Source organism: Podarcis cretensis (assembly GCF_951804945.1).
Source record: "Podarcis cretensis genome assembly, chromosome: 11".
In the NCBI taxonomy this organism is placed as follows: Eukaryota; Metazoa; Chordata; class Lepidosauria; order Squamata; family Lacertidae; genus Podarcis; species Podarcis cretensis.
Window position 1 is genome coordinate 26750813 of NC_137180.1, and position 25731 is coordinate 26776543.

The following is a 25731-nucleotide window of genomic DNA, read 5'->3' on the forward strand; positions in this document are numbered from 1 at the left end:
TGTTTAAAAATTGAGTCTTGCCAACACTTAGATCAAAGTGGATATCCAACACATCTGATAACAAGGGGGGCGGGGGGGAGAAACACATACCAGTACATTTATTAAAGCATAGCAAGCTTTAGTATTCCTTGCTTCTGTCAGTAATTCCACATGAAATCAGTGGAAGTAGCCATATTTTAAACCTGGACTCCCTTTCTTCCCAAAGGTTAGAGGTGATATAGCATTGATATCTCATGATCATATTCAGAAGGAATGTGGATTGCAGCAGTCAAGAACCTCCAACCCTCCAGATATTTCTGAACTACAGCTCCTGTCAGCCCTAGCAAACATGGCCAATGCCAGGGGATGATGGCACTTGCAGTTCAGCAACACCTGAGCGCCAAAGACTCTCCATATGTCATGCCTTGGGCTGTGTGCACATTACTGTTTACTCTGGCTCCATTGTGCTCCCACCTCTGGTGTCTGCAGCTGTATGCACATGGCGTTAGCCACAATCCATCTATATCCTGTGGCTTCTTGAGAAATACTCAGGTACTTTCCCTCAAAGAAGCTGTTGAGCTGAGGTGCGTACAGGCAGCTGTTGCGCATGTGCAGATGACAACATGTGCACAAATGGCAAGAGAAAACAAATCAAGTATTGGGCAACCAGGTGAAGACACCCCCTCCGTCTCTCTGGTGCGTTGAACATGGTAAGAAAGTGACTTGAAACCAGCAGGGGCAGGGAAACAACCTCACTGTGTTTCAAGCATCAAATGTGCCCTCAGCCTCACTCCTGGTCCAAATCAGCCTGGTTGCCATGGCGTCCCTGACCAACTGCCACTCTTAACTGCCACCAAGCAGGCTGCCTGCAACATTCCAGAAGGGCTCCTCCTCCTGCAATAGTTAATTTCTTCTTTTTTTAACCCATTCTGCTTGCCATTTGTGGCAGCTTTATTTATTCATTTAAAAAGCTGGATTACGTTTTCCCCTGGCCCATTGATCCCATAGACGCTAAATAAATATTTCTTAGGCATGCCTATACTCGCATACCCGTTTGCAACATTTTCACATGCGCTTCACCTGCTTAGGGATGTGGCAACATGGCAAGGGCTGTGAGTTTCATGAGGAAAGAAATATGGGGAGCTGAGTGGCAGTTCTAAACAAAAAAAACACCTTAGGAGATGCAACATTTAGCGTGGACGTTGGTGACACCTACAGGTTCCCTGTTCTTTATTTCTTTTATTCCTTGAAGAATCTGAAACTATTGGAAAGCAGTGTGTGTGTGTGAATGAGAGAGAGAGAGAGAGAGAGAGAGGGATGTCCATCAGGAAGAAAGTGGTTCTGTTGTTGTTCTTATTTGTGGCCTTTTGCCCCTCCGGCTGCGCCCTGCGCGCCTTTTCTTTACGCGTAGGTGAGCCGAACGAGGACAACCGTCGCCTTGGCCATGTGAGCGGGCGAAACGCGCGCACACACAAAACTGGTCATTCCAGCAGAGCCACGCTCGCTCGCCATCTCTCCCCAAGAGGTCCCCACCTCCCGGGGAGTTTCATCCTCGGGTTTCTGCAGCTCCTCCCGGTTCCTTAAACCGGGACGGTCTCCTTGCCACACCGCCTGCCGTTCTCTTTCCATTTCTCTCCGCGCGCGCTCTGATCTTGGAGCCGCCGAGGCTGCTGCTGCTGGGACCCGGCGGCCTCGAGTCTCCGGAGACGGTGGTGGGTGGGCAAGTCGGGGGCAGGTGCTTCAGGTCCTTGCTGGGCTGCGCGCCATGAACGAAGATGGCGTGGACAACCCGGCTTTCGAGCCTTCCAGCCCGGAGGGCGCCGAGCACAAGCGGGCGGCGCTCTCCCCAGGCCGCCTCGGCCATCCGGCGTTGGGCGCGTCCTGCAGTTTGGACCCGGAGGAGCACCTCTGCGGCATCGGCAGGTTCGCGCCCGCCGCGCTGCAGGTCTGCAACAACCCCAAGGGCTACTTGCTCTTCTACAGTCTCCTCTCCATCTTCCAAGGTGAGGAGAAAAGAAGGCAGAGGGGTTTTCTCCCCCCCCCCCCACTCTCAGGAGACGGAGATTTCCCCCCGCAAGGCTTCCAAGGCGTGCGTGGTCAAGTGCGCCCTTGTGGCGCATGGGTTGCGATGGTGTGGAGGAAGGCAGATGGAAAAAAAAGTGAAAGTAGAGGGTTAGTGGGCGCGGGGGGGGGGGAGAGGATTCAGATCAAACGCCTGGGATAGCTCAGCTGGTAGAGAATGAAACTCTATATCTCAGGGTTCGAGCCCCATGGTCTCTTCCAACTGTACAATTCGATGGTTTGATTAAACTATGTTCCTCTTCCACCTGCACCCTGGCCACCTCCCCAAACGTAGGAGCCAACTCCTTGGGGGACCCAGACCCCTCAAATATTTATTGATGGGCATTGCCATTCAAATGGTATGTGTGCACCATGTCTTGTGATCTATGATGTGGGGTGGGGTTTACCTGCCCTCCATATTTAAGTTGGGACCCCTGCCCCCAAATCACGGGTGTCCTTCAAGGTTATTCATTGAAGGGATCTCTCATATTTCACTGTGGGCAAGATTTTGGCAATGCACGTGATTGGACTAAAATTCATTAGATGACTTTTGGGGTCCCTTCCAACTCGATGATTCTATAATTATATGCACATCACTGGTTCAGGGTTTTGGGGCACCACAAGCTGAATCCGGCCACTGGTCCTTCTAGTAGACTTAGTGTGACCTACACCAGGAGTGGCCAACCTAGATTTGTAGAGTTGGAAGAGACGCCAAGGATCATCTAACCCAAACCTCTTCAATGCAGGAATATGCAGCCGTCCCACATTGGAAATGAACCTTCAACTTTGGCTTTATTGCCACCACAATCTAATCAACTGAACAACCCAGATGTTGCTGGGTTCTCAGCTCCTACCAACCCTGACATCACAGACTATTTATTTTATTATTTTTATTTATTTCATTGCATTTATACCTTACCTTTTTTTCTGCAAGGAGCCAGAGGTGGCAAATGGGATTCTCCCTCCCATCACATTTAAGCAGCAAAACAGCACTGTGGGGTGGGTTAGGCGGAGAGGCAGAGAGTGGCTCAAGTGAGGTATGTGGCTGAGTGAAGATTTCATCTCGCAGCCTGTGGTCTGACACTCTAACCAATACTCCACACTGGCTTTTGTCAGGGATGATGAGAGCTGTGGTCCAACCATATCTGGAGGGCAGTGGGTTAGCCCCCTGCCCCAGCCTACACTAACTCTAATGTTTCAGAGTGAGTTCTTTCTTTCCATATGTGGAGATTGAAACTGGGATCTTTTGTGTTCTCCCACTAAGCTAAGTTGGCTCCAATTTGTCCCTGCTGCAGCAGCAATGTGAGTGAGCAAACTCAGCCACATGCTCTCTGCCATGCTATTCAGAGGAAGGGGGCAGGTGAGGGGTGGCTGCAACTGCTCCTTGTGGCTGTGGTCTCTGCTTGCTCACCCCCCAGTGGTGGAGCTCTCTGTTACCCTCATCCTGGATAGCTCGGTTGGTTAGAGCAAGGGGCTGAAAATGCCAAGATGCAAGTTTGATCCCCACATGGGACGGCTACATATTCCTGCACTGCAGAGGGTTGGACTTGGTGAACCTCAGAGGCCCTTCCAAACTCTACAATTCTATGATTGTGTGAAATGTATGGATGGACAACGTGTGCATTATCTTTATGTATTTCTTTCATTTCTGTCCCACCTTTCCTCCAATGAACTCATGGCACTGTACATCGTTCTCTCCCCTCACCATTTGTCCTCACAGAACCCCTGCAAGGTAGTTTACGCCGAGAGATTGTGACTGGTGAAAAATTACCCCGTTCGGTTAATGGCTAAGAGGGGATTTGAACCTGGGTCTCCCAGGTCCTGGTTCAACACTCTAACCAGCAATCCATCCAGGTTATAACATCTGTAAAATAAAATGAGGCTGCAGTCCTATTTAAAACCAACAAAATGGGGGGGGAGGCCTTTATTTGAGAATATACCTCTTTATATGAAATATACTAGAAATCTGTAGGACAAAGCTCTTAGTGAGAAGGCCATAACTTCTCCTTACCGCCACCACCACCTACTTCCCTACCTGCCAGAGAACCAACTATCTCTTAATCCTTTACTGACACCCTGTGGGAGGCTGGGCAGAGGGCCAATACTTTCAACTTCCACTCGCTTGCCTAGTTTAAGTGTGAAGGAGAAAAAACAAGGCAGCTCCCACTGCCTGGGGCAAAGACACAAACACAACACAGTGGAAGAAGCAACCCACACATTCAATGGTGGCACCAAGAAATATTTTTTTTTTGGGGGGGGAAGGGGGCACAGAAATGGCAAAGCATATTTCTAGGTGGGCAAGTTGTGTCCCAGAAGTTAACATAAAGTAAAACAACAGTATATTTTAATGGAGGTCCAGCAATGGGAGGGCAAGTGTGGGGGTGAGCTGCTTGTCCGCTGTCCCCCCTTCTGGCATCACCCATACACCCACTGGAGGGAGATTCTTCCAGAAGCAGTGGGAGTCACTCAGGTGTTGGTGCCACCATGTCTTCCTGAAGCCCATGCCAAGCCTGCTGATGGTGCCAGCCTGTTACCACCCTCCTGTGCTATGTGTTAATTTGGCTAACAGTTCAGGAAGTGCTCTGGTGTCCTTTGACAGTTGTGGAGATGAAGGTACTTTTCGCAGGCACAACTTTACCCTGCCAAGTCCTGGAATGACCTGCTGAAAACAATGGTTCAAGGTGTAGGAGGACAATTGACTCTCTGAGCTCAGGGACACTCAAAGCTATTGGGTTCAGCAGAACCACCTCCCCAGTTTTATAGCCACAACCTTGGATTTGAATCCTCACTATGTTTACAGATATGACTGGCCATTTTTATTAGTCTTCCAAGGTGGTAGTAATGTGATATTGAGTATACACCAGCAACTGACTGTCTCTTGCTAAGAGATCAAATTTCACAAGGACAGTTCTTACGTTACAATGGCAGCTTTGTTGCACTTCCTTGTGGCTCAGTCCCATATTGCTCTGGTAACATATGTACGCAGAAAATCACATGAGGTGGATTGATTGAAGATAAAGTTCCTTCCATCAGTCTGTTACACACATTTCCTATATGCAAGACATGGCAGAAACAGTCTGGGATGGAGCCATAAGGAAGTGTCACCCACACCAGAGATGATGGGACCTTGTGTTACTTGAAGTAGAAGCGAATTGGAGTCTCCCATCCTTCTCTCATATTGAGTTGAGGTTGTGCTGAGGGATGGGTTCGTTTCTTAACCCTGTCGCTCCCACCTTCTTTCCTGCTTTTAAGGGCGCTGAACCCAAGTCTTGCCTCTCTTGGTTGTGGGTGTGGATGAGCTTTGTCCCACACATTAAATTAAATGTTACGAAAGCAAACAACACATAGGCATGTTTTTGTTCCTTCAGGAATCATACATAGCCAAAGACTTTCTACAAGGCATGATGTGTCACATCAGTGGGTAGAGGGCCTGAAAAACAAGTTCTGCCTATTGGCCTAAGCAGTTTTTAGAGATTGCAATTTATTTACAATTCTACATCTGTAACTTCAAAAGAGACAATTTAGAACTGGGCAGCTGCATGACCAGAATGAGTCTGACCTGAAAAGCTGCAATACTAGAGCTGCTTAACTGAGTTGTATTACAGACCAGTCTTTGGGATCTTTTGGGCTCAAAGTTAGATGGTTATATTCATATATCTTAAAAAATCATTTAAAACTAATATAATTAATTAGGAGCTCAATTGGACTTTTGAGAAAACTTCCATGTTATTGGACTGACATTGCAGTACAATGGTACCTCGGGTTACGAACTTAATTCGTTCCCGAGGTCCGTTCTTGACCCGAAACCATTCTTAACCTGAGGCACTCTTTCGCTAATGGGCCCTCCTGCTGCCGCCATGCTGCTGGCACGCGATTTCTGTTCTCATCCTGGGGCAAAGTTCGCAACTACTTCCGGGTTAGCGGAGTTTGTAACCCGAGGTACCACTGTACTGCATTCCAGAACAGATGGCATGAAAGCAAGTTGGTCTTATGGGGCTTTGGAGGGAATAAAACTTGCTAATTTTTAAGGTTATTAATTATTCTTTAGTGGGAACCCTGATTATACAAAATAATAGAGTAGTTGCCCATGAAGAGCTAATTGCACAAGTAGTTTGTTTAACAAATGAAGAATGCAATTTGAGAATTCCTGCTTGCAAGCTTTGAAGTCATAGTCCAAACTTCCTTTTAATCCACCAAGGTGTTGGACAGTTCAGAGCAGCGTTTTTGAAGACAGCTCTGTGTACATACCATACACTTAAATATTAAAGAATCTCGGGAGCTATAGTTTACCCGTCACAGAGTTATAGGTCCCAGGACTCTTTAAGAAATCACAGCTCCAAATATTGTTTTCTTGGTGTGTGTTTGTGATGTGCTTTAAGTATATGGGGTGTACGCAACTCTTAAAGTGACAGGACAACCACAGCAAATGGCAAAATTGACAATAGGCAGCTTTCATAGGAAATTGACTCAGACCATTGGGCTGAATAACTGTCTGCAGTGACCAGCAGCAGCGGCGATAGGCAAAGGTGTAGCGCAGAGGAGGGAAGAGGTGGTGGTACCGGCATGTGCCGCTTCGAAAATGCATTGGTGGCAACTAATATGGGTGAATGTGCCCTATTGTAGTGAATGGCAGTACTTAAAAAAAACAATTTCTCTTGATTCCCCCCCTGGCATTTATATACTGCTTAATCATTTGCATTTCTAAGCAGTGTCTGAAATGGTGAATCGATAAAAAATAAACACGCATACCCCAGCTCCCACTACTTCACTGTGTATATTTTGGCTCAAATCATTGTACCAATTTCACAATAATAAAATACTTTGGGGGAACAGTAAAGGTAAAGGTAAAGGTACCCCTGCCCGTACGGGCCAGTCTTGACAGACTCTGGGGTTGTGCGCCCATCTCACTTAAGAGGCCAGGGGCCAGCGCTGTCCGGAGACACTTCCGGGTCATGTGGCCAGCGTGACATCGCTGCTCTGGCGAGCCAGAGTCGCACACGGAAACGCCGTTTACCTTCCCGTTGGTAAGCGGTCCCTATTTATCTACTTGCACCCGGAGGTGCTTTCGAACTGTTAGGTTGGCAGGCGCTGGGACCGAGCAGCGGGAGCGCACCCCGCCGCAGGGATTCGAACCGCCGACCTTTCGATCGGCAAGCCCTAGGCGCTGAGGCTTTAACCCACAGTGCCACCTGCGTCCCTGGGGGAACAGTACTGATGTATAAAGAGCAGAACGTTTCCCAGCCCATGTTGTTGTTGTTGTTGGCATCTGTCTGTCTTGCGAGACAAGGGAGCCCGTGTAGAAAGGTGCTATCATTATAAAAAAAAATATCGATGTATCCTTCGATTATCTGATTTTATTTCTCTTTTCTTTTAGGCATTGTGGTAAACGGACTGGTAAACGTGAGCATTTCCACCATTGAGAAGCGTTATGATTTGAACAGCTCCCTCACTGGTATAATCTCCTCCGGCTATGACATTTCCTTCTGTTTGCTCTGCCTTTTTATATCCTTCTACGGAGAAAGAGGGCACAAACCAAGATGGCTGGCCTTTGCATCTTTCTTGATAGCACTAGGAGCACTTGTTTTTTGCTTGCCACATTTTACTGCCGGACCATATATATATGGGGATAAAGCAGAAGGTAAGTTCTTATGCTTTAAATGTTTCTTTCATTGTCATTTTGAAGTTATGGTTACTGGATATACAGTGTGTGTGTGTGTGTGTGTGTGTGTGTGTGTGTGTCTATGTCATCTATCATCTAAACCAGGGGTCAGCAACCTTTTCCAGCTGTGGGCCGGTCCACCGTCCCTCAGACCATGTGGTGGGCCAGACTATTTTTTTTCCGGGGGGGGGGAATGAACGAATTCCTATGCCCCACAAATAACTCAGAGATGCATTTTAAATAAAAGCACACATTCTATGCAGGTCCCACAAATAACCCAGTGATGCATTTTAAATAAAAGGACACATTCTACTCATGTAAAAACACGCTGATTCCTGGACCATCCGCTGGCCAGATTGAGGTGGTGATTGGGCCGCATCTAGCCCACGGGCCTTAGGTTGCCTACTCCTGATCTAAACACAAGTTGAATTTATACATTTCGTATATAGACATACCTTGGATCTCAAAAGCATTGGCTTGCGAATAAATCGGCTCCTGAATGATCGAAACTCGGAAGTGAGTGTTCCAGTTTTCGAACAATTTTCAGAAGCTGTCCCTCGGCTTTCGAACGGTTTCCCCCCTCCTCCTTATTATACCTGAGATTGACAACATTTATCTATGGGGTTTTCTTGTTTTGCTTAGTGTGCAATTTACCTTTATGTAAAAGCCAATAGATGGATTCCACCATGCTCATAAAATAAGACCAATTGAATGCTCTGTCAGTAGAGATTCAGCAGGTGCCTTCTGTTTCAACCTTTAAATGCCTGCTGATAATTTTTCTATGCTGCCTAGCTTTATGCAGGCAATTTAGATCAGTATCATAGTCAGGAACTGCTTTGTTGTTGTTGTTGTTTTTAGGATATAGCAGTATTTGAATAGATTGATACATAAATAAATAGCATGGCACTACCATAATCAATAATGTGAACCTAGGGTGGGGCTATGCAAAGGTAGGGGTGAGGTCTGGAGATTTGGACTGCTTTCTACTCTGAGTTATTCATGATGAAGTAAACCGATTATAATTTGGCACGCGGTGGGACTGGTGAGGGCATGACAGCAGGGTTGAGAGCACACATGACACCCACTCCACTGTTTCCTGCTCTCACACAGCAGTATTTATTAACCACAGGCTCTCCTGGCAGGGAGTCTGCATCCCAGGACTTTGTAACCAGAGACAGGCCTGAGAGACTCTGAATGTGCACCTTTGTCTAACTCCAGTGAACTCTATCTGCTCCTATTACTTAGAGTTCCCTTGAATTGTCTACCTGCCTGGTTTTGTCTTAGTGGCTTTCTCCCTTCTTTTCCTTGTTTCTCTTAAATTTCTCTCTCTCTCTCTCTCTCTCTCTCTCTCTCTCTCTCTCTCTCTCTCTATGGCCTGTTGGCTTTTGTAATTCCTTTCATCAAACCCACTTTTAAAACTAAAAGCAGTTTGCAGCCCAGACTAGGGAGAGCTGCTGGGAGGGAAAAATGCCAGAAATGGGTGCAGATTTGTTTTTTAAGTGTGTCGCCTGCAGTGTTTAAACTTGCTGAATTATTTTTTTAATTAGAAGTTTGATAACCTTCTATGTATCTCTGATTCATCAGGGTGTATGTAATGTATGCATTATCACCTAAATATATAGCATGGTGGTCCTTTAAGAGACCACTTTTCTTTTCTTTTTAACCTTTAAGAGAAACAGCTATGACCCAGAAGGCCAGCTCAGAGAGGTAATGCCTGGGTGAAGAAGTTAAATACCTAGTCTGTGAGGGCTTCCAAGCCTCATCAAAAATAGAAATGGTCTTCTGCCATTAGCTGACTTGTAGTGAGTTTCTACATGAAGAGCAGAAGACAACACAAAGCAGGGATGGCCCACCCATTGCCTCAAGTGGCACATCCCTCCACTGGTGGTGGATCCACTCATCCTCTGCCCACCCACCCACCTGAATGCCACCACTGCCACCCACCTCCTTTTACTCGCCAGGCCACCTCAGGTGGTGTGAATGCGTGCGGCAGCATTCTCAATTTTGCCTAAGGCGGCAAAACATCCTGGGCTAGCCCTGACACAAAAGGTGTCTCAGTTAATTCTTAATGTTATGTTTTAAGATGCCCCCAGTGTTATAACATATAAATGGCATAATTGTACTATTGCATTGTATTACACTGATACCTCGGGTTAAGTACTTAATTCGTTCCGGAGGTCCGTTCTTAACCTGAAACTGTTCTTAACCTGAAGCACCACTATAGCTAATGGGGCCTCCCACTGCCACCACGCTGCTGGAGCATGATTTCTGTTCTCATCCTGAAGCAAAGTTCTTAACCCGAGGTAATATTTCTGGGTTAGCGGAGTCTGTAACCAGAAGCGTATGTAACCTGAAGCGTATGTAACCTGAGGTACCACTGTATTAGCACCACCATTTTAACCAAGGTTATGGAGCCTCTCTATCCCATAGCAGAGGGAAGAAAGGGAAGCCAAACGGTTGGAAAAGGCCACTTCAATCTAAGCATCTCACTTCTTGCAGTTTAGAGACCATTTACATCTTCGGCTACCTACCAGCAAACCAAAGCTGTTGATGTAAATGAAAGTTAACCTCCCACAGTTGCAATGAAATATTGTTTGTGAAAGAAGTGGTCTCCATAAGGGTGTTTCCCGCTGCTCCTCTTTATCTCCCCTTTATTTTCTTGTTGGTTCTTTTTACAAGTGGATTGTCGTGAAATTCTGTAATCTTCTTATTCTGTGAGAATCTGGCGGAAGCAAACATAATCCCATTACTCTTTATCATAAGTGGAGTTAATGAGTGCTGGAAAAGGTTGCCTAGTAGGGAAGGCTCCAACGTCTTTGAATAGGTGTCTGACAGAGAGCGTTGCAAACACAGCTCTGCAGTCCACCGGCTGCTTGGAAGGAGGCCACGTTGAGTTTCAGAACAGGTTACCCCACTGAGAGGCTCGTTGGCTGAAGAGTGCGGGGAAAAATACTTGAACTGAACTAAAAGAAATTATAAATACTACATCTAATGGCTGGCATTCAAGATTCTGGTCTGTAGGCTGTGTACACACCATACCTTTAAATCATATTCAAAACACACTCTTTCCCTCAAAGAGTTAGGCTAAGTGCAGTTTACTCCTCGCAGAGTTGCAATTCCCAACAACCCTTAACAAACCACAGTGCCCACAATTCTTCAAGGGAAAGAATGTGCTTCAAATGTGCTTTAAAGGTGTAGTGTGTACACAGTGTAAGTTTGTTATAGCTCCTTAGCTAGTGCTAGGCAGTTGGAATGGTAGATATCAATAGGGTTTCATTCATTTCAGTCACTGAGGAAAACCTGCCGCCCCAAACAAATGAAGTGCAGTAGAACGGGGCTTTAGTAGACTTTCAGATGGGGAAGAGTCAAATTAATATGTCTATTTGAGGCACCATCTTTTAGCCCAGTGGTCAAGCACGTTTCATCTTCGTTCATATGGGATGACACAGACTCGCTTTCTCCCATTATACATTCAAATTGGCAAGGTTTTTAGGAGGATAAATTGCCACATAATTGAGGTTAGCCGAGCCGGGTTAGAGTTCAGGCACTCTTCAAGACAACCTCACTAAGGACCTAAGGAGAGCTCTGCTGGATCAGACTAAGGCTGATCTCATCCAGCATTCTGCTCTCATCATGGCCAAGCAGATGCCAACCAGAAGCCTGCAAGCAGGACCTGAACGCCACAGGTGGGATTCTCAGTCACTCAGAGGCAGATGACTCTGCTCTGTCAACTAAATATCTAGCAGCGGAGGTAGACCACAGCCATTGTGGTCAGCAGCCACTGATAGCCTTATCCTCCATGAATTTGTCTGTTCCTTTTTAAAAGCCTTCCAAGTTGGTGCCCATCACTGCCTCTTGGGGAGACTGCTGTTGCACTCATAACCCCTTTGTGGGCTTCCCCTAGGCATCTTTGTCCAGATTCTGAATTTTCCAGCATCCAACTTCATTGGACGGCCATGACTCCTAGTATCATGAGAGACGGAGAAAAACTTGCTTTACGCTTTCTCCATACCATGCAAAATTATATGCATCGTTATCATTTTCCCACTTATATTTTCTCCAAACTAACCCCCCCCCCCCCAAGAACAGTGTAACCTTTCCTCATAGGGGACTTTCTCTTGCACCTTGTTTCAGCACCATCGTATAATTCTTGAGATGCAGTGGCTGGAACTATGCACAGTATTCCAAGTGTGGTTGCACTCTAGATTTGTGTTATGTCATTACAATTTTGGCAGTTTTATTGTCAGTCTTTACCCTCATGATCCTTAGGATGAAATTCACCCTTTTCACAGCTGCTGCACACTGGGTCAACATCTTCAAGCTGTCCGCTGTGGCCCCAAGGTATTTTCCCAGTTCAGACCTGATAAACATACATGAGAAATTAGGATTTTTTATTATTTTATTTTTACCCCAGTGTGCATCTCTTGCTTACATTGAATTGCGCTTGCCATTTTACTTCCCATTCAGTTTAGAGGGATCCTTTTGGAGTTCCTTACAACCCCATGTGGTTTTAGCCACCCTAATTTATTTATTTTTGTATCATCAACAAACTTGACTGCCAAAGCCGCATCCCTCTAAAGCTGTAAAACAAAATGAATTGGTAATCAAAGCGGACATTATGGATTCAGTACTGAACCAGGTTTGTTTTTCTCATCTCCCTCCCCTTTGCTTAACATATCCATCTTGATGAAGAGTTTTGGTGGACTCAAAAGTTTGCCCAATATTTTGTGACAATTTGATTGATCATAATAAGGCACTTGGGATTTTTTCAAAATAAAAATGATAGTTTAACCTTTAACTATGCAAGTTCACACAGCCCACCCTTTTCTCCACATGGCTTATTTGGTGGGTTTCTTTCCCAGAAAAGTTAGTTACGGTAGTTAGTTAGTTAGTTACCGTAGTTATTTGGTGGCGGGGACATGCAGACGATTGGCAAATACTGTTTCGCATCTTTGACACAGGCTGGTCTGCTTTAGATTTACAATGAGAGCTGTTTCCCCCTGCCTTTCCACTCTGGAACCCTTAAAATATGAGGCCTTTCTTTCTATCTCTTATTTGCTCTGATGATAGGCATCCATTCTTAGCAATGTAAACACTTCAGTGACTCACAAAATCGCCCTTTTTTCCCTTGGCAGCCAAAAAAGATCAGAAAAAAGACCCTGGACAATATAGCAGTGAACTGTAAGGGAGATGCAGAAATCTAAGTAGAGACCATTATTTGTGGTGTGACACCCCTTTTTGCTTGTACTTATTTTTGATTCAGATTTGTCATGGCCAATGGCTAGTACAATAAAGTTATTTGGATTGCAATAAACATAATGAATGATACCAGTAGTTTGTGACTTCATTTGGAAAAAAAATGTCTAAAGCAATTATGTATTCTCCCTCTCTCTTGTTAAAAAGCCTGCATTTCTTCAGGTGAACACTATTTTGATAGAAGATGATTCTCATACGGTACTTCAGATTTATTAAATGGGAGCTCCCTCTAGTGGCATTTATTATTATACCTACTTTTGCTAGGGAACGCGAATGGCAAACACCACCAGGACTGTAGTCAAAATGGGCCATTATGAAACAAGAGGGAAGCAGCAGCAGGCTTGAGGGATTCTGAAAGAATGCAGAGAAAGAATGCAGAGAATAAGTTCCCCTCCCTCAAAAAAACAGCAGCAGCTCAATAAAAACTGAGCAAGATCAATAGCCATAGAATGACATGACAAAATGGGATGCCCTGCTTAGAGGGAATAGCTGGACTGAAAAATACTATTTTAGATAGGAGGATACACAGCAAAATTTTGTTGCAGATTCCACTTGCTATGCTACTAATGTGCACCCATAATAATTCTTAGGAAAACTTAGGAACATTGGAAGCTTCCTTATGCTGAGTGCTGGTCCGGCTAGTTCAGTATTGTCCACAATGACTGGCAATGGCTCTCCGTGATTCTGAGCAGGAAAACTGAAACCTGGGACATTCTGCATGCAAAGCAGATGTCCTACCACTGCACAATGACCCTTCTCCAAGGAATAACTTTGTACCATCTGAAAGCTTGCCTTCCATATTTCCATACACATTGGGTCACTAAAAATGTAGTCTTACCTGCACTGGTTATGTGATATGAATATCCAAGCTATATCAATACAGTACTCTTTCAATTGAGCGAAGTTAAAATATCCCCACAAGAAAAGTCAGTGATCTTCATGGAGCAGTGCTGACATTATGCACGGTGAATATTTTGCAGCTCTGTAAAAGGTATTTCATACATGTATGTCGTGCTATTTATGATGATGGGTAAAAATGCACTATATAATTGTATATAATAATAACAACAGCAACATCTATCCGTATAGCACTTTTGTGTGTGTGAGAAGGTGTTCAAAGTACATAAGATATTATTATTTTAGTAATACTTACCCACCACTCTGCAATGGTGATATTATCTCTAATGGCGATATTATATAAATTGCAGGTGGGCGAAGCACAGAAGTTGGAAGGTAGCTTCATTTTAACTTTTCATTGTTGTGATTCATTCTCACTCGCTTCCAGTGTCACCCTCTGTTCCAGGGCTATCCAACACGATGGTCTCCAGATGTTGCTGGCCTACAACTCCCATCAGCCCCAGCCAGCATAGCCAATCATCAAGGTTGATGGGAGTTGTAGTCCTCACATGAGCTACCCAAGATTATTTTTTTTTGAACAACCATTGAATGTTGTTATCCTGAACAGCCTGCATCTTCTCCCCATGGCAGTTTAAAAGCTGCTTTGTTACTTCTTCTCAGGGGCTGGGCAGAGGAGGAATGGTGGAGACCGGCTCCCACTCCTGACCCTTCCAGGGAGGGGGAAGAGGAAGACAATATAGATTTACAACAGGGATTGGAGGGAGGTAGCAGCTCAGAGGCAGATGAGAGGGTAAGCTGGTAATTCATGGGAGAGCTGGAACAACACTCAGCTGATACGTTGTCATTAGAAAGCATTCCAGAGCCTCCATCTCCCAGAACCCAGCGAGCCTTAACAGAAGGAGAGCAAAGAGCTCAAAGACAGAGGGCACGTAGCAGCACCCATAGAAGAGACAATGAGAATGACAAATGAGGAAGTGGGAGAGAAGGGGGGGGGAGTGTCGAGATTCACTTGGGACAACGCCGTTATCCGAGAGGCCGGGTTCTATAGCCTCTCTCTGTAAAGATTGAAATAAAAAAGGACGGTAAGAAACTTTCCCTTGTCTTTATACTTTCCTGGGCAACCAGCCGGGAGCCACTGACAGCATCCTGACATTTCTTCAGCATTGTGCACCAATTGTTGGGTTCAGTGGGACCGTGGACAACCAAAGAACTATGATAATTCCACTGAAAGCAAATAAATTTTACTGATGTCATAAACGTTCACTTCCAGATACCTGTCCAGTAAACCTGGCTGCAATTAAAAATGCTACATGCAAGCCTGGCTTAAAAAAGACTGAACTCTCCAACTACTTTTATGTTTTCCTGCTGGGACAGCTGATAATGGGAGCAGGTGGGACTCCTCTTTACACGCTGGGAACAGCTTTCATTGACGACAGTGTCCCCAAGCACAAGTCTTCAGTCTACATAGGTAAGCTTAGCTGAAATTTATTTCAAGAAATGTCCATTTACGGTATATTGATTATCCATCCATATTTGGAAGAATGTCCATAGTACCTCTTGTGCCTTCTGTTTGTTTACTTACAATTGTATACATGCCTACAAGAGACGTAAGCCCTGCTGAGTCCAGTGGGAGTCCAGTGTGTGCAGAACTGCAAGAGGTTGAACATACGCTAAAAAAACAAAATGGCATAGTGGTTAGAAAGCTGGACTAGGACCTGGATTCAAATCCCCACTTGGCCATGAAGCTCATTTTACCTATGGGACCGCCTCTCCCGGTATGCCCCACGGAGAGCCTCAAGGTCCATAAATAGCAACACCCTAGTGGTCCTGGGCCCTAAGGAAGTTAGATTAGCTTCAACCAGAGCCAGGGCCTTTTCAACACTGGCTCCTGCCTGGTGGAATGGTCTGCCTCATGAGACCAGGGCCCTGCAGGATCTGATTTCTTTCTGCAGGGCCTGTAAGACAGAGTTGTTCCGCCTGGCCTTTGGCTTGGAGCCAGTTTGATTCCCTCCGCCTCTTTCTTTTTCCTTTTTCCTTTCTCCTCCTGTGATGAGGCTGCATTTTAATATTTTAATGTTTCAATATTTTAATGTTGTATTTTAATCTTGTTTTTAAGTTTTTGTTAGCCGCCCTGAGCCCGGCCTTGGCTGGGGAGGGCGGGGTATTAATAATAATAATAATAATAATAATAATAATAATAATTTAGATGCCTTTTTGTGAGGATAAAATGGGGAGGAGGGAGAACCAGGTATACCACCTTGAGCTCCTTGGAGGAAAGATGGCATGTAAATGTCATAATGGATAAAAATAATTAAGTTGAATATATGTGGGGTTCGTCCCTGGGATCAGCTCCAGCCTCCTGCATATTTACTCTGCATGCTTTCAGTGGGCTTCTGTGGAATCTAAAAGTGATCAACCTGTTTTGGCATCTAGGCTAAATGCATACTATTATCTTACATTTCTACTCTGCAGGAATTGGTTATGCCATGTCATTGATGGGTCCAGCTATCGGTTATGTATTAGGAGGACAGCTGCTTAACATTTATGTTGATTTCCATCGTCACCCAAGGCAAGGAGGTTTCTTCTTCTTCTTCTTTCCTTTTACTTCCATAGTGTTACCCTAGAATTCCATTAACCCCCCCCCCGACAACGTTACTAAACTTTGCATGTTAGCCTTATGCCAAACAGATAAAAAATATACCCACTGGATGTGGAACTGGGCTTGCGTCAGGATGTCAGAACAACCACAGAGTTAAGAGGCATTTTATTTAGTTAACTTACTGTTTATTTGCTTTTGATCAATGAAGTAGAAAAATAAAACTTAGTTAGTGAACCAGAACTGTAAAAGACAGTAATTTCCCCAGCTGGTAAGGCAGCAGTACCATTGTTTATATAATTGTTATTGCGTTGGATCATAAAGGGCTCAGTATGTGATGAATAAGCCAGAGGTGTATAATTTATCTTGCAGAATAGCCTGGCAGAATGTACTGTAAAGTGACTCAGCTAATCATGTCTGTATTAAAACTGTGTTTGCTATATTACTATCTTTCTAGACATGACATCACTCCAGAAGATCCACGTTGGGTTGGAGCTTGGTGGGTAGCGTTTGTTGCATGCAGTTTCTCTACGTGCCTTTTGGTAGCACCGTTTTCATATTTCCCAAAGCAATTGCCAGGTAAACACATTTTCTGAAGCAGGAGAGAAGTGCCATCCCGAGTGGTTAGGGCCTCGAATATCTAGTTGGAAGCTCTAAGGTTCTAGTATGAAAGGGGTTTGGAATATATAATCTGCCTTGGCCTAAACATGGCTCCAGTGTTCCTGTTTTATGGTAACCTAGATTTTGTGAGGTGCTTGAGAATCATTTGTGTTAGTTGTTTTAGCCCTTGTAGCCATCAACGGAGAGATCACAGTTATGTCTGCCCACTTGCACATGAGAAATTCCACTAGTGCAAAGGGTTTTTCTTTCTGCCTTCCAATGCCTTGCCCCCTCAAATCTGCTCCAGAATATTCCCTTATCCTCCAGAGTAGATGTGGCAGCTCTTTGTGGGCTGAAGGTGGAGAGGAGGACCAAGAAGTCCTATTGTGCTAGCTCATGCTATGTTGCTTTCCCCTAGGCTTATCTGACAAGTAATATTACTGAAGTATTGAAAGCAGCATGCACACGCACTCACATATGAAAGCAGGGATTCTAACAGAATCATGAAGCCACCATTTTTCATTTTTTGATAGAGACAGGTATAAATCTGAGATTTCTATGTCGTTTACCTGCACTGCTCTACTTTAATCATCTCTTGGGGATTTGGATTCATTCATATATTTGTATGCGTGTGTAAAACAAACAAGAACGGCCACAATCTAGCATTTTTAGTTACTGGTAGCTAGAATGCCCAATATTTAGAAATCACTTGGATGTCTTATAATTTTAAAAACCCATAATTATGAGAGAAACATAGCTCTTCCTTGCACATTGCCTAAGAAGGTGTCGAGGCCAGGTGCAGATGAACTATAAAACTGAATCTGTTTTAGGGATCAGATTTTACCTTTAGAAAGGTAAAAAGGTATAAAGGAAGAAACTTTTCTCGAAGACCTGGGCTATAATGATTTTGGCCAGGTGGACCCCAAGACCTTGTTTGCAGGAAAACTGTCATCTTACTCTAACTTATCTCAGAAAATGGTCACAAGCTTATGTCTTTCAGACAAAATACCAAGTCCCCTCGTGAATCCCTGCAGTTATGCTGACAGGGTGGGACTTTGGGGCAGAAGTCCAGGGCACCACTTAGCAGAACGAGGCAGTGGTCCCCCAATGCAGCATGGAACTGGCTTTTCCTATTTTGATCCAAGGTTGTAATCCTTTGCCTAGTTTCCTGACTAGGCCACTGTGGAAGTTCCCTCTGACGCATAAAGAGATTTTCTTTTTTCTTTTTTCAAGCATGGGTAGAATCCTTGTCCTCAAACTTGGGTGAAGTGATGCATTACCCAGTTCTGATGCAGTGGCAAATTCAGGGTAGAAGGGCTTGGTGGAAGTCTCTGTCCAGAAGCCAAGTGTGGGGCAGATGGGCCATAGAGCTTCCAGCAGCGGCCTTAGGATGACCACCTCTGTAGATTGGCATCTTGGGGAGGCCATAACCTTCAAACAACCCTGCAGCGGTTTCAGCCCTCCCGCAGGAGGCTGAAATGGATATACAGCCAATGCCTGAGCCAATGATCCACCTACACCTGTAATCAGTAAAGTTGTGGCCATTTTCAACCCAATTAGTTGTCTGCCCGAGCCTGTTCTGCCACAGGTTATCTCGTTGCCGACAGGCGGGGAGTGGGGATGGCTTTGTGACTTGGCCCACAAGAGATTTTCTTCTTTTCTTCTTTTAAAAAGCAGAGCTGTCTTTTAAATGTCCTGGCTGTGCTTTTTAAATAGACAAACCAGACCGAATATAAGCAAATCCCTATCAGCCACAGTTGTCAGGAAGGAAGGCTTGTGTGAGTCAATTAGAGATGTTGAAAAAGAAATTAAATGTGCTGAGTTTTTCACACCGGAGATGGATAAGAGTGTCAGACTCCTTGTAACTGTTTATACTTAACAGCACATGTTCAACAGCATGGGGGACGAGGGAAACAGACTCCAGTTCACAAAGGAATCACATACACACATGCGCCCATCCAAGCAAATTGGCTGACTCCAAATGGCCCCAGATATGGAGCTTTGTGAAGTTAATTTGTCAAACATTAAAAACAGCAGCTTATTTCCTTGTGATTTCTGTTCTCTAGTGCCAGGTACAGCTGTTAATCATGCCTTTCTGTTACCATATATATATATATATATATATATATATATATATATATATATGCTTGATGAATTTTCTCCCCCACCGCCTCAGGTACGCACAAAATACGAGCTGAAAAGATTTCTGAAGCACATCATGGTGGAGCTGACGTTCAGTCTGAATATGGTGGGAGGAGTCTCAGAGACTTTCTGCTGACACTCTGGGTAATTATAAGCAAGGAATCTAGAACAGTTTCCTCAGATTCATGTCATTGCCTATCTGTGTGCTTGAAGTGCTAATAACACTTCCATAGACAACATGACCCTGTTCTCATGTTTCATTTCTGGTTGGGTGCTAGGTAAGATTGGCTGCCTGATCACGTTATTTAATTCATAACTTTTGGTAAATGGGACAAAGTAAAAAACAGAATTATAACCCCAAAGCAAAGGACAAATGCTTCAACTAGGAATAATACAGTTTATCAACACATACTTTTTTTTAAAGCAACAACACCCACAAGTAAATCTGCTTGTCAATGCACAGTCACTGATTATTATCTCTCGGAATTGTTTTGTGTCCACCTCTTCCCCTAAGCCCAGGTTACACACAACATGAATGCAATTAATATGCACAGTTTGAAAAATGTAAATAGTAGCTTCAGGGGGGTTGCAAGCTGAGAGTTTAACCATTCTCTCCCTGCCATGGTCCGAACAGAAATCCCTGCTTGGAAACTGCCATTTGCAACAGAAGGGAAGCCTGCGTTTAGGCCAGTGGCATCCCAGGCTTAGACCATCTCAAAGTGACACTATTTTTAATCCCTCCCCAAATAATGTAAGAAGGAGACAGAACTGACTTTAAAAAATGAACACGTTACAAAAGTGCTGCAAACCAGAATTAGACTTACCCATCCATTCCTAATAATAGTTTTGTGACAAAAATCCATATCAGTTCCAATATTTGCAGCATCAAACTTGTTAATTACAAAAATATAAGAAAATGTCAGAAGTCACAAAATAATTCCTCCCCTTTTTTTCCTAGTTGCTTCTGAGGAACCCAGTGCTGATGTGTCTTGTATTCGCCGCCTCAATGGAAGCCTGTGTTGCCACTGGCTTTGCAACTTTCTTGCCCAAATTTATAGAAAACCAGTTTGGATATACATCTAGCTATTCAGCCACCTTAGGGGGTAATGTATTTCTCTTATCTATTTTACAGAATGTGCTCTTAACCTGTTTACTGCTTGAATTTAATAACAAGAGCAGAGTAAAACTGGATTAGTAATACAAAGTCTGCAGTTCTAAACAGGTTTACTGGGGAATATGGTCCACTGAACCCTGTGAGGCTTATTTCTGTGCAAATATGTTTTCCTAGTGCATGGCTAAGAACATACCCTCCAAGTGTCCCTATTTTCTAGGAACAGTCCTGGAATTACAGAAGCCATCCCAGTTTCTGATTTGACCCCAAAAGGTCCTGCTTTTCCTGCATAGGATGTCCCTATTTTCATTGGAGAAATGTTGGAGGGGGGTGTAAGAATCAGCTAGGAACTGAGCTGATGTCTCTTGGCCTGCACACTGATCCCTTTGAGAGGAATCAGGGAAACTAGCCACAATGACTGTTTATACCTCTATGTCAGATACAGTATTTCTGAATGTTGATTGCTGGGAATCACTATTGGGAAGAATGCTTACAGGATCTCCTGGGCATGGCCACCTGGAAAACAAGATGCTAGACTTTGACAGCCTTTGGCCTGATCAGGGAAGAATGTTCTTATATTCTTAAGCAGTATGAAACTCCTGTTGAGTAGATCTTTATTTAATTGCTTCTGCATTAGCCCTGGGTATGTCAGACACTGGTCTTGACTAGGTGGTTATTTCAGATATTTCTAAACTGAGGAAAAAATGTCCTCCTCAGATTTGCTTCCCCACACAGAAACAGTGAATTGGAAAGGGGGCATACCATCTTTCTGTGCTGGTGTGGGAAAGTTTTTCTGAACATTTTAGGGTGGTAACAAATTGGTAGTAGCAGCAGCTTTTAAGAAGTCATCTTTTTTTCCACTTTCCATGTGTGTGGCCACAATTCTATCCACTGCCCCAAATGTGAAAACACATTTCCAGAATATGTCTGTGTGGCTCTTAGGATGAGGCTGTACCATAAAGAGGCTTTACTGGGAACACAGCTTGAGTTGGCATGTTTTTTAAAAAGGGAGTCTACTTAGCGTAACATGTAGTTTGACACTAAGAGAGCATGCTAGCCAGAAGAGAAAGTGCAGTTGAGATCAAAGATATATAACCTTTGGCTCTTTGTGTGTAGCATTAGATTCATGCATAACAGTGCAGTTAGGTTCACTGGCCCTGTGATGTGCAGCAAAAGTTGACTGGCAAACCACATGGGTACAAAATCAAAACGATTTGAAGCATGTGGTAAGATGGATTTTGGAGTGGCAAGCTAGGGTGGTGCAGTGGTTAGAGTGCTGAACTAGGACCTAGGAGAGACACAGGCTCAAATCCCCACTCAACTGTGAAACTCATTTGGTGACCTTCTGCCTCTCAGTCTAACCCCACAGGGTTGCTGTGACAATATGGGGAGGAGGGAAGATCATGCACCCAACTTGAGTTCCTTGAAGGAAAAGGTGGAATATAAATATTATAATAAATAAACTGATTTAACTGTTGTTTAGATATTATTTAACATTCAAGATATTCTTAAGCCCTTTTTGTGTGTGATAGTCATGTAGGTCTTTCATGGGTAGAAAGGGAAATGGGGCCTAGCCTTGCCTCAACATGATGCACTTCATGAGTCCTGCCTCCTTGATGTTGGTAGCTGTGCGCCATGTTGGGGTAGGATTAGCATTATAACCCACTTTTACTTCTATCTGTGAAAGTTTTATGTGCATGTACAATTTCTATATGTTCACTGTTTTATATTTTCTGAAACTATTGATGACTGCTATTATTAACAATAAATGTTAATTCAATCTCTGTTGTCACCTTGTTTTCCCGCAGGACTTGTGTTGGTCCCAGGAGCAGCAATAGGTCAAATCATAAGTGGTATCTTAGTTTCCAAGCTCAAACTAAATTGCAAAAGCATACTCAAGTTCATCGTCCTTACTTGTTCAGTGGCACTTGGATTCAATATGGTCTTTTTAATTGCTATATGTGGGAATACGCCATTTGCGGGTGTCTCAGAAGATTATAATGGGTAAGTATTTGTTCAAAAGAATAACAATGAGATGGGCCTGACTGTGTGTATACTGCTATGAGTGTATACTACTGATGACAATGCTCAGAGGATGACCTCCAAACCATCTTAAATATATTTACAGAAGCTTACAAAAAGTTTGGCCTATCGCTCAACATCCAAACAACCAAAGTGCTGCACCAACAAGTACAAAATAACCCCTCTGCAGCATCACAAATCCAACTAAATGGTGTAATGTTAGAAAATGTCCATCACTTCTAATTGGGCAGTTATCTTTACACAAGGGCCGACATTGGTGCCGAAATCCAGCATTGCCTGAGCTCTGTGAGTGTGGCTTTCTTCCGATTGAAGTGCAGAGTGTTTGTGGACCAGGACATTTGAAGGGAAACCAAAATGCTTGTTGTACTACCAACCTAACTGTATGCTTGTGAAACATAGACCACTTATAAATGCCTTCTCCAGCTCCTTGAGAGATTCCGTCAATGGTGTCTCTGAAATATTTTACACATCACTTGGGAAGACAGGCGAACTAATACCAGTGTACTGGAAGAAGCAAAGATCGCCAGTGTTGAAGCAATGATTCTTTAACATCAACTTCGTTGGACTGGTCATATTGTGTGGGTGCCTGATTATCGTCTTCCAAAGCAACTACTCTATTCTGAACTTAAAAATGCAAAGCGTAGTGCTGGTGGTCAACAAAAGAGGTTTAAAGACTGTCTCAAGGCAAATCTTAAAAAATGTAGTATGAACACCAACAATTGGGAAACACTTGCCTACAAGCACTCCAGTTGAAGAACAGCCTTTACCAAAGGTGTCATGGGCTTTGAAGACACTTGAACTCAGAACGCATGGGAGAAACATGCTAAGAGGAAGGCACACTTGGCAAATCCACACCGTGATCAACTCCCACCCGGAAGCCAATGTCCCCACTGTGGAAGGACATGTGGGATCCAGAATTGGCCTCCACAGTCACTTACAGACTCATTGTTAAAACCGTGTTTATGGAAGACAATCTTACTTGGCTACGAGTGATCGCCAAAGAAGAAGACGACTGCTATGAGAACAAAAATTCAATGCAGCTAGTTCTTGAGGGTTAGGTGTTCTGAGCCTAATTATGCATGTATCACTTGATAGCTAATCGGGGCTGTCACAACACACAGTGGGATTCATGAGCAGTTCATTAGTCCTGTCACATTTGACGGAGCTTATCATCTATTAGTCAGTACATATTGGGGACTTATCCAATATAGCAACACAAAGGCAGCTTTCTTTTCATGTTCTCTAGACTGGAGCAATGGATTTTGATATGATTCTGGCTTCTAGACTGAAGATTGTGATAACTATTAACTATTGACAAATATCTCCTTTCGGGACAAGGAATACTAGAAAGTGGTGGTAGTCTTACTCCAAGTGTGATCGGATGAAATGGACTTTCTGGACCCATTTCAGTCAATACCATGGTCTAGCGTTGAAACAGCCTTGGTTCTGATGGATGACTTTGTTAGAAGAGAGGCGGAAGGAAGGTGACCCTACTGATTTCCCTTCTCGGTGGCTTTTGAAACTGTCAACCATGGTATCTTACTGGACCAGTGCTGTGCGTTGGGAACCCTCCTACCTGGAGGGTTGGTTCACTGCACTGTTTAGACACCTACTGAAAACCTCTCTCCCCAGGCAGATGATTTAGTTAGCATTTGTTTTAATTATATTAATTATTTTATCTTTGTTCTTAATGATGGTTTTATGTATATTTATTTTTAACTGGTTTGTGTCTTTTAGCCATGTTTTATATATAATTTGACCTGTGCACCATTTGGAGATTTTTTTCTTCTTTTTTTGAGCAAGCAGCTTATAAATTTCCTAGATAACATTGTAAATAAATAAGTATCATGGGGGGGGGGGACTTCATCTCCATAATATGTGCTGTGTAATCCCACAAGGTCCCACCTTGTCCTCTATGCTCTTTAATAATCTATTTGAAGTCCTCAGAGGGTTTGGAGTCAAAGGTCCATCGTGTTGTTTGGAGAACATGCCAGGTTCATTCTCTGGTATATCTAATTTTAAAAGAACTTACACCTTTCCTTTATTTCAGATTTTAAAACTGTTTGCATGGTTTTTGTTGTATGATTTTAGGTTTAACTTTCGGAAACCGCTATGATATTTGTTTGAAACCAGGCATATAAATATTTTGATAAATATCATGTCTGCGTGCAGGATTCCTGACAGCACTTGGCTGGCCACAGTGGGAAACACAAGGCAAGACTAGATTAGATTTTGGTCTGATCCTGTAGAGATCTTATGTTCTTACTCTTTAATTGTTCAGAATATGTTCTTAGGAGATACCAAAAGCTGCATATGCTTAGCTCATTTGACTTTTATCTCTCTGTTTCAGGACAGGCACATTATCAAACTTAACTGCGCCTTGCAACTCCCACTGTAGATGCTTGCGTTCAAACTATTTACCAGTCTGTGGCACAGATGGAGTCCAGTATTTTTCTGCATGTTATGCAGGATGTACCTCTGCTGTTACTATTCAAGACGGTTCAAAGGTATTGCTATTTTATATCGTGGGTTGACAATGCAGAATTTACCTTAGGTCTAAAGGGTGGCAAAATTAATTTGGCTGGCAGGCAGGATCCTAATTTTACCCATCCCCTGCAGGACAGACCTGTCAATCACCTGATGCCACCTGCCAATCACCTGACAAATCTGCCAGTCACCTGATAACACCCGACAGCTTCAAAGGGGCTTGCTCTGATAGGGAACTAAGAATGAGCCCTTTTGAAGGTGCACTGTCAGCTGATTGGCAATGAAGACACATATTCAAAGGGACTCGTAGCTGCTGATCAGCTGATAACATTGGTTAAAGTCTATTTGGAGGCATTGCATTCAAACCACATTTGCAAGTGAAAAACTTCAGTGGGGCTCACTGTCACTGCAGATCAGCTGATTGGATGCTGCACTGAACCACTTTGAATGTGCACTGTCAACACCAGTCAGCTGACTGGTGCTGCTAAGCAAGCCCTGCTTTCTAAGGTACAGTCAGGAGCATACTTTAAGTTTCCAGTTGTTCCACTGCAGCTATGCCTTTGCCTACCCCGCACCTCAAGCCACATATGACATTTGTGTGGTGCAGGTGAGTGTGGTTTGTTGAAAACAGCTTCTCAGGCCAGATTTGGCCCACTGGTCTGCCTCTGAGTTCTGGGTGCTAAAAGTGTTTACAGTGGTACCTCTGGTTACGAACTTAATTCGTTCCGGAGGTCTGTTCTTAACCTGAAACTGTTCTTAACCTGAGGTACCACTTTAGCTAATGGGGCCTCCCACTGCTGCCGCCGTGCGATTTCTGTTCTCATCCTGAGGTAAAGTTCTTAACCCAAGGTACTGCTTCTGTGTTAGCAGAGTCTGTAACCCAAAGTGTTTATAACCTGACGTAGCACTGTATTTAGCAAACGTGTCCTTTTCAAATGT

The 25731-nt window shown here is 43.9% G+C and overlaps 1 protein-coding gene across 3 annotated transcripts in view; it reads left to right on the top strand.

Moving 5' to 3' along the window:
• Window positions 1-82: 82 nt before the first annotated feature.
• Window positions 83-25731, top strand: part of SLCO4C1 (solute carrier organic anion transporter family member 4C1) — a 34062-nt gene continuing 8413 nt past the window's right edge. Inside the window, exons 1-9 of one of the 3 annotated variants that reach the window (XM_079995508.1) lie at window positions 83-1197; window positions 7415-7678; window positions 15084-15281; window positions 16286-16382; window positions 16867-16988; window positions 19186-19295; window positions 20110-20254; window positions 22071-22266; window positions 24656-24812. In XM_079995508.1, coding sequence (XP_079851634.1) covers window positions 1161-1197; window positions 7415-7678; window positions 15084-15281; window positions 16286-16382; window positions 16867-16988; window positions 19186-19295; window positions 20110-20254; window positions 22071-22266; window positions 24656-24812 — 1326 coding nt within the window. In that variant the 5' untranslated portion in view covers window positions 83-1160. Of the gene's footprint in view, window positions 1198-1263; window positions 1391-1412; window positions 1983-7414; window positions 7679-15083; window positions 15282-16285; window positions 16383-16866; window positions 16989-19185; window positions 19296-20109; window positions 20255-22070; window positions 22267-24655; window positions 24813-25731 lie in introns of those variants that run through there. The other 2 variants (XM_079995507.1, XM_079995506.1) reach the window with 2 other exon arrangements.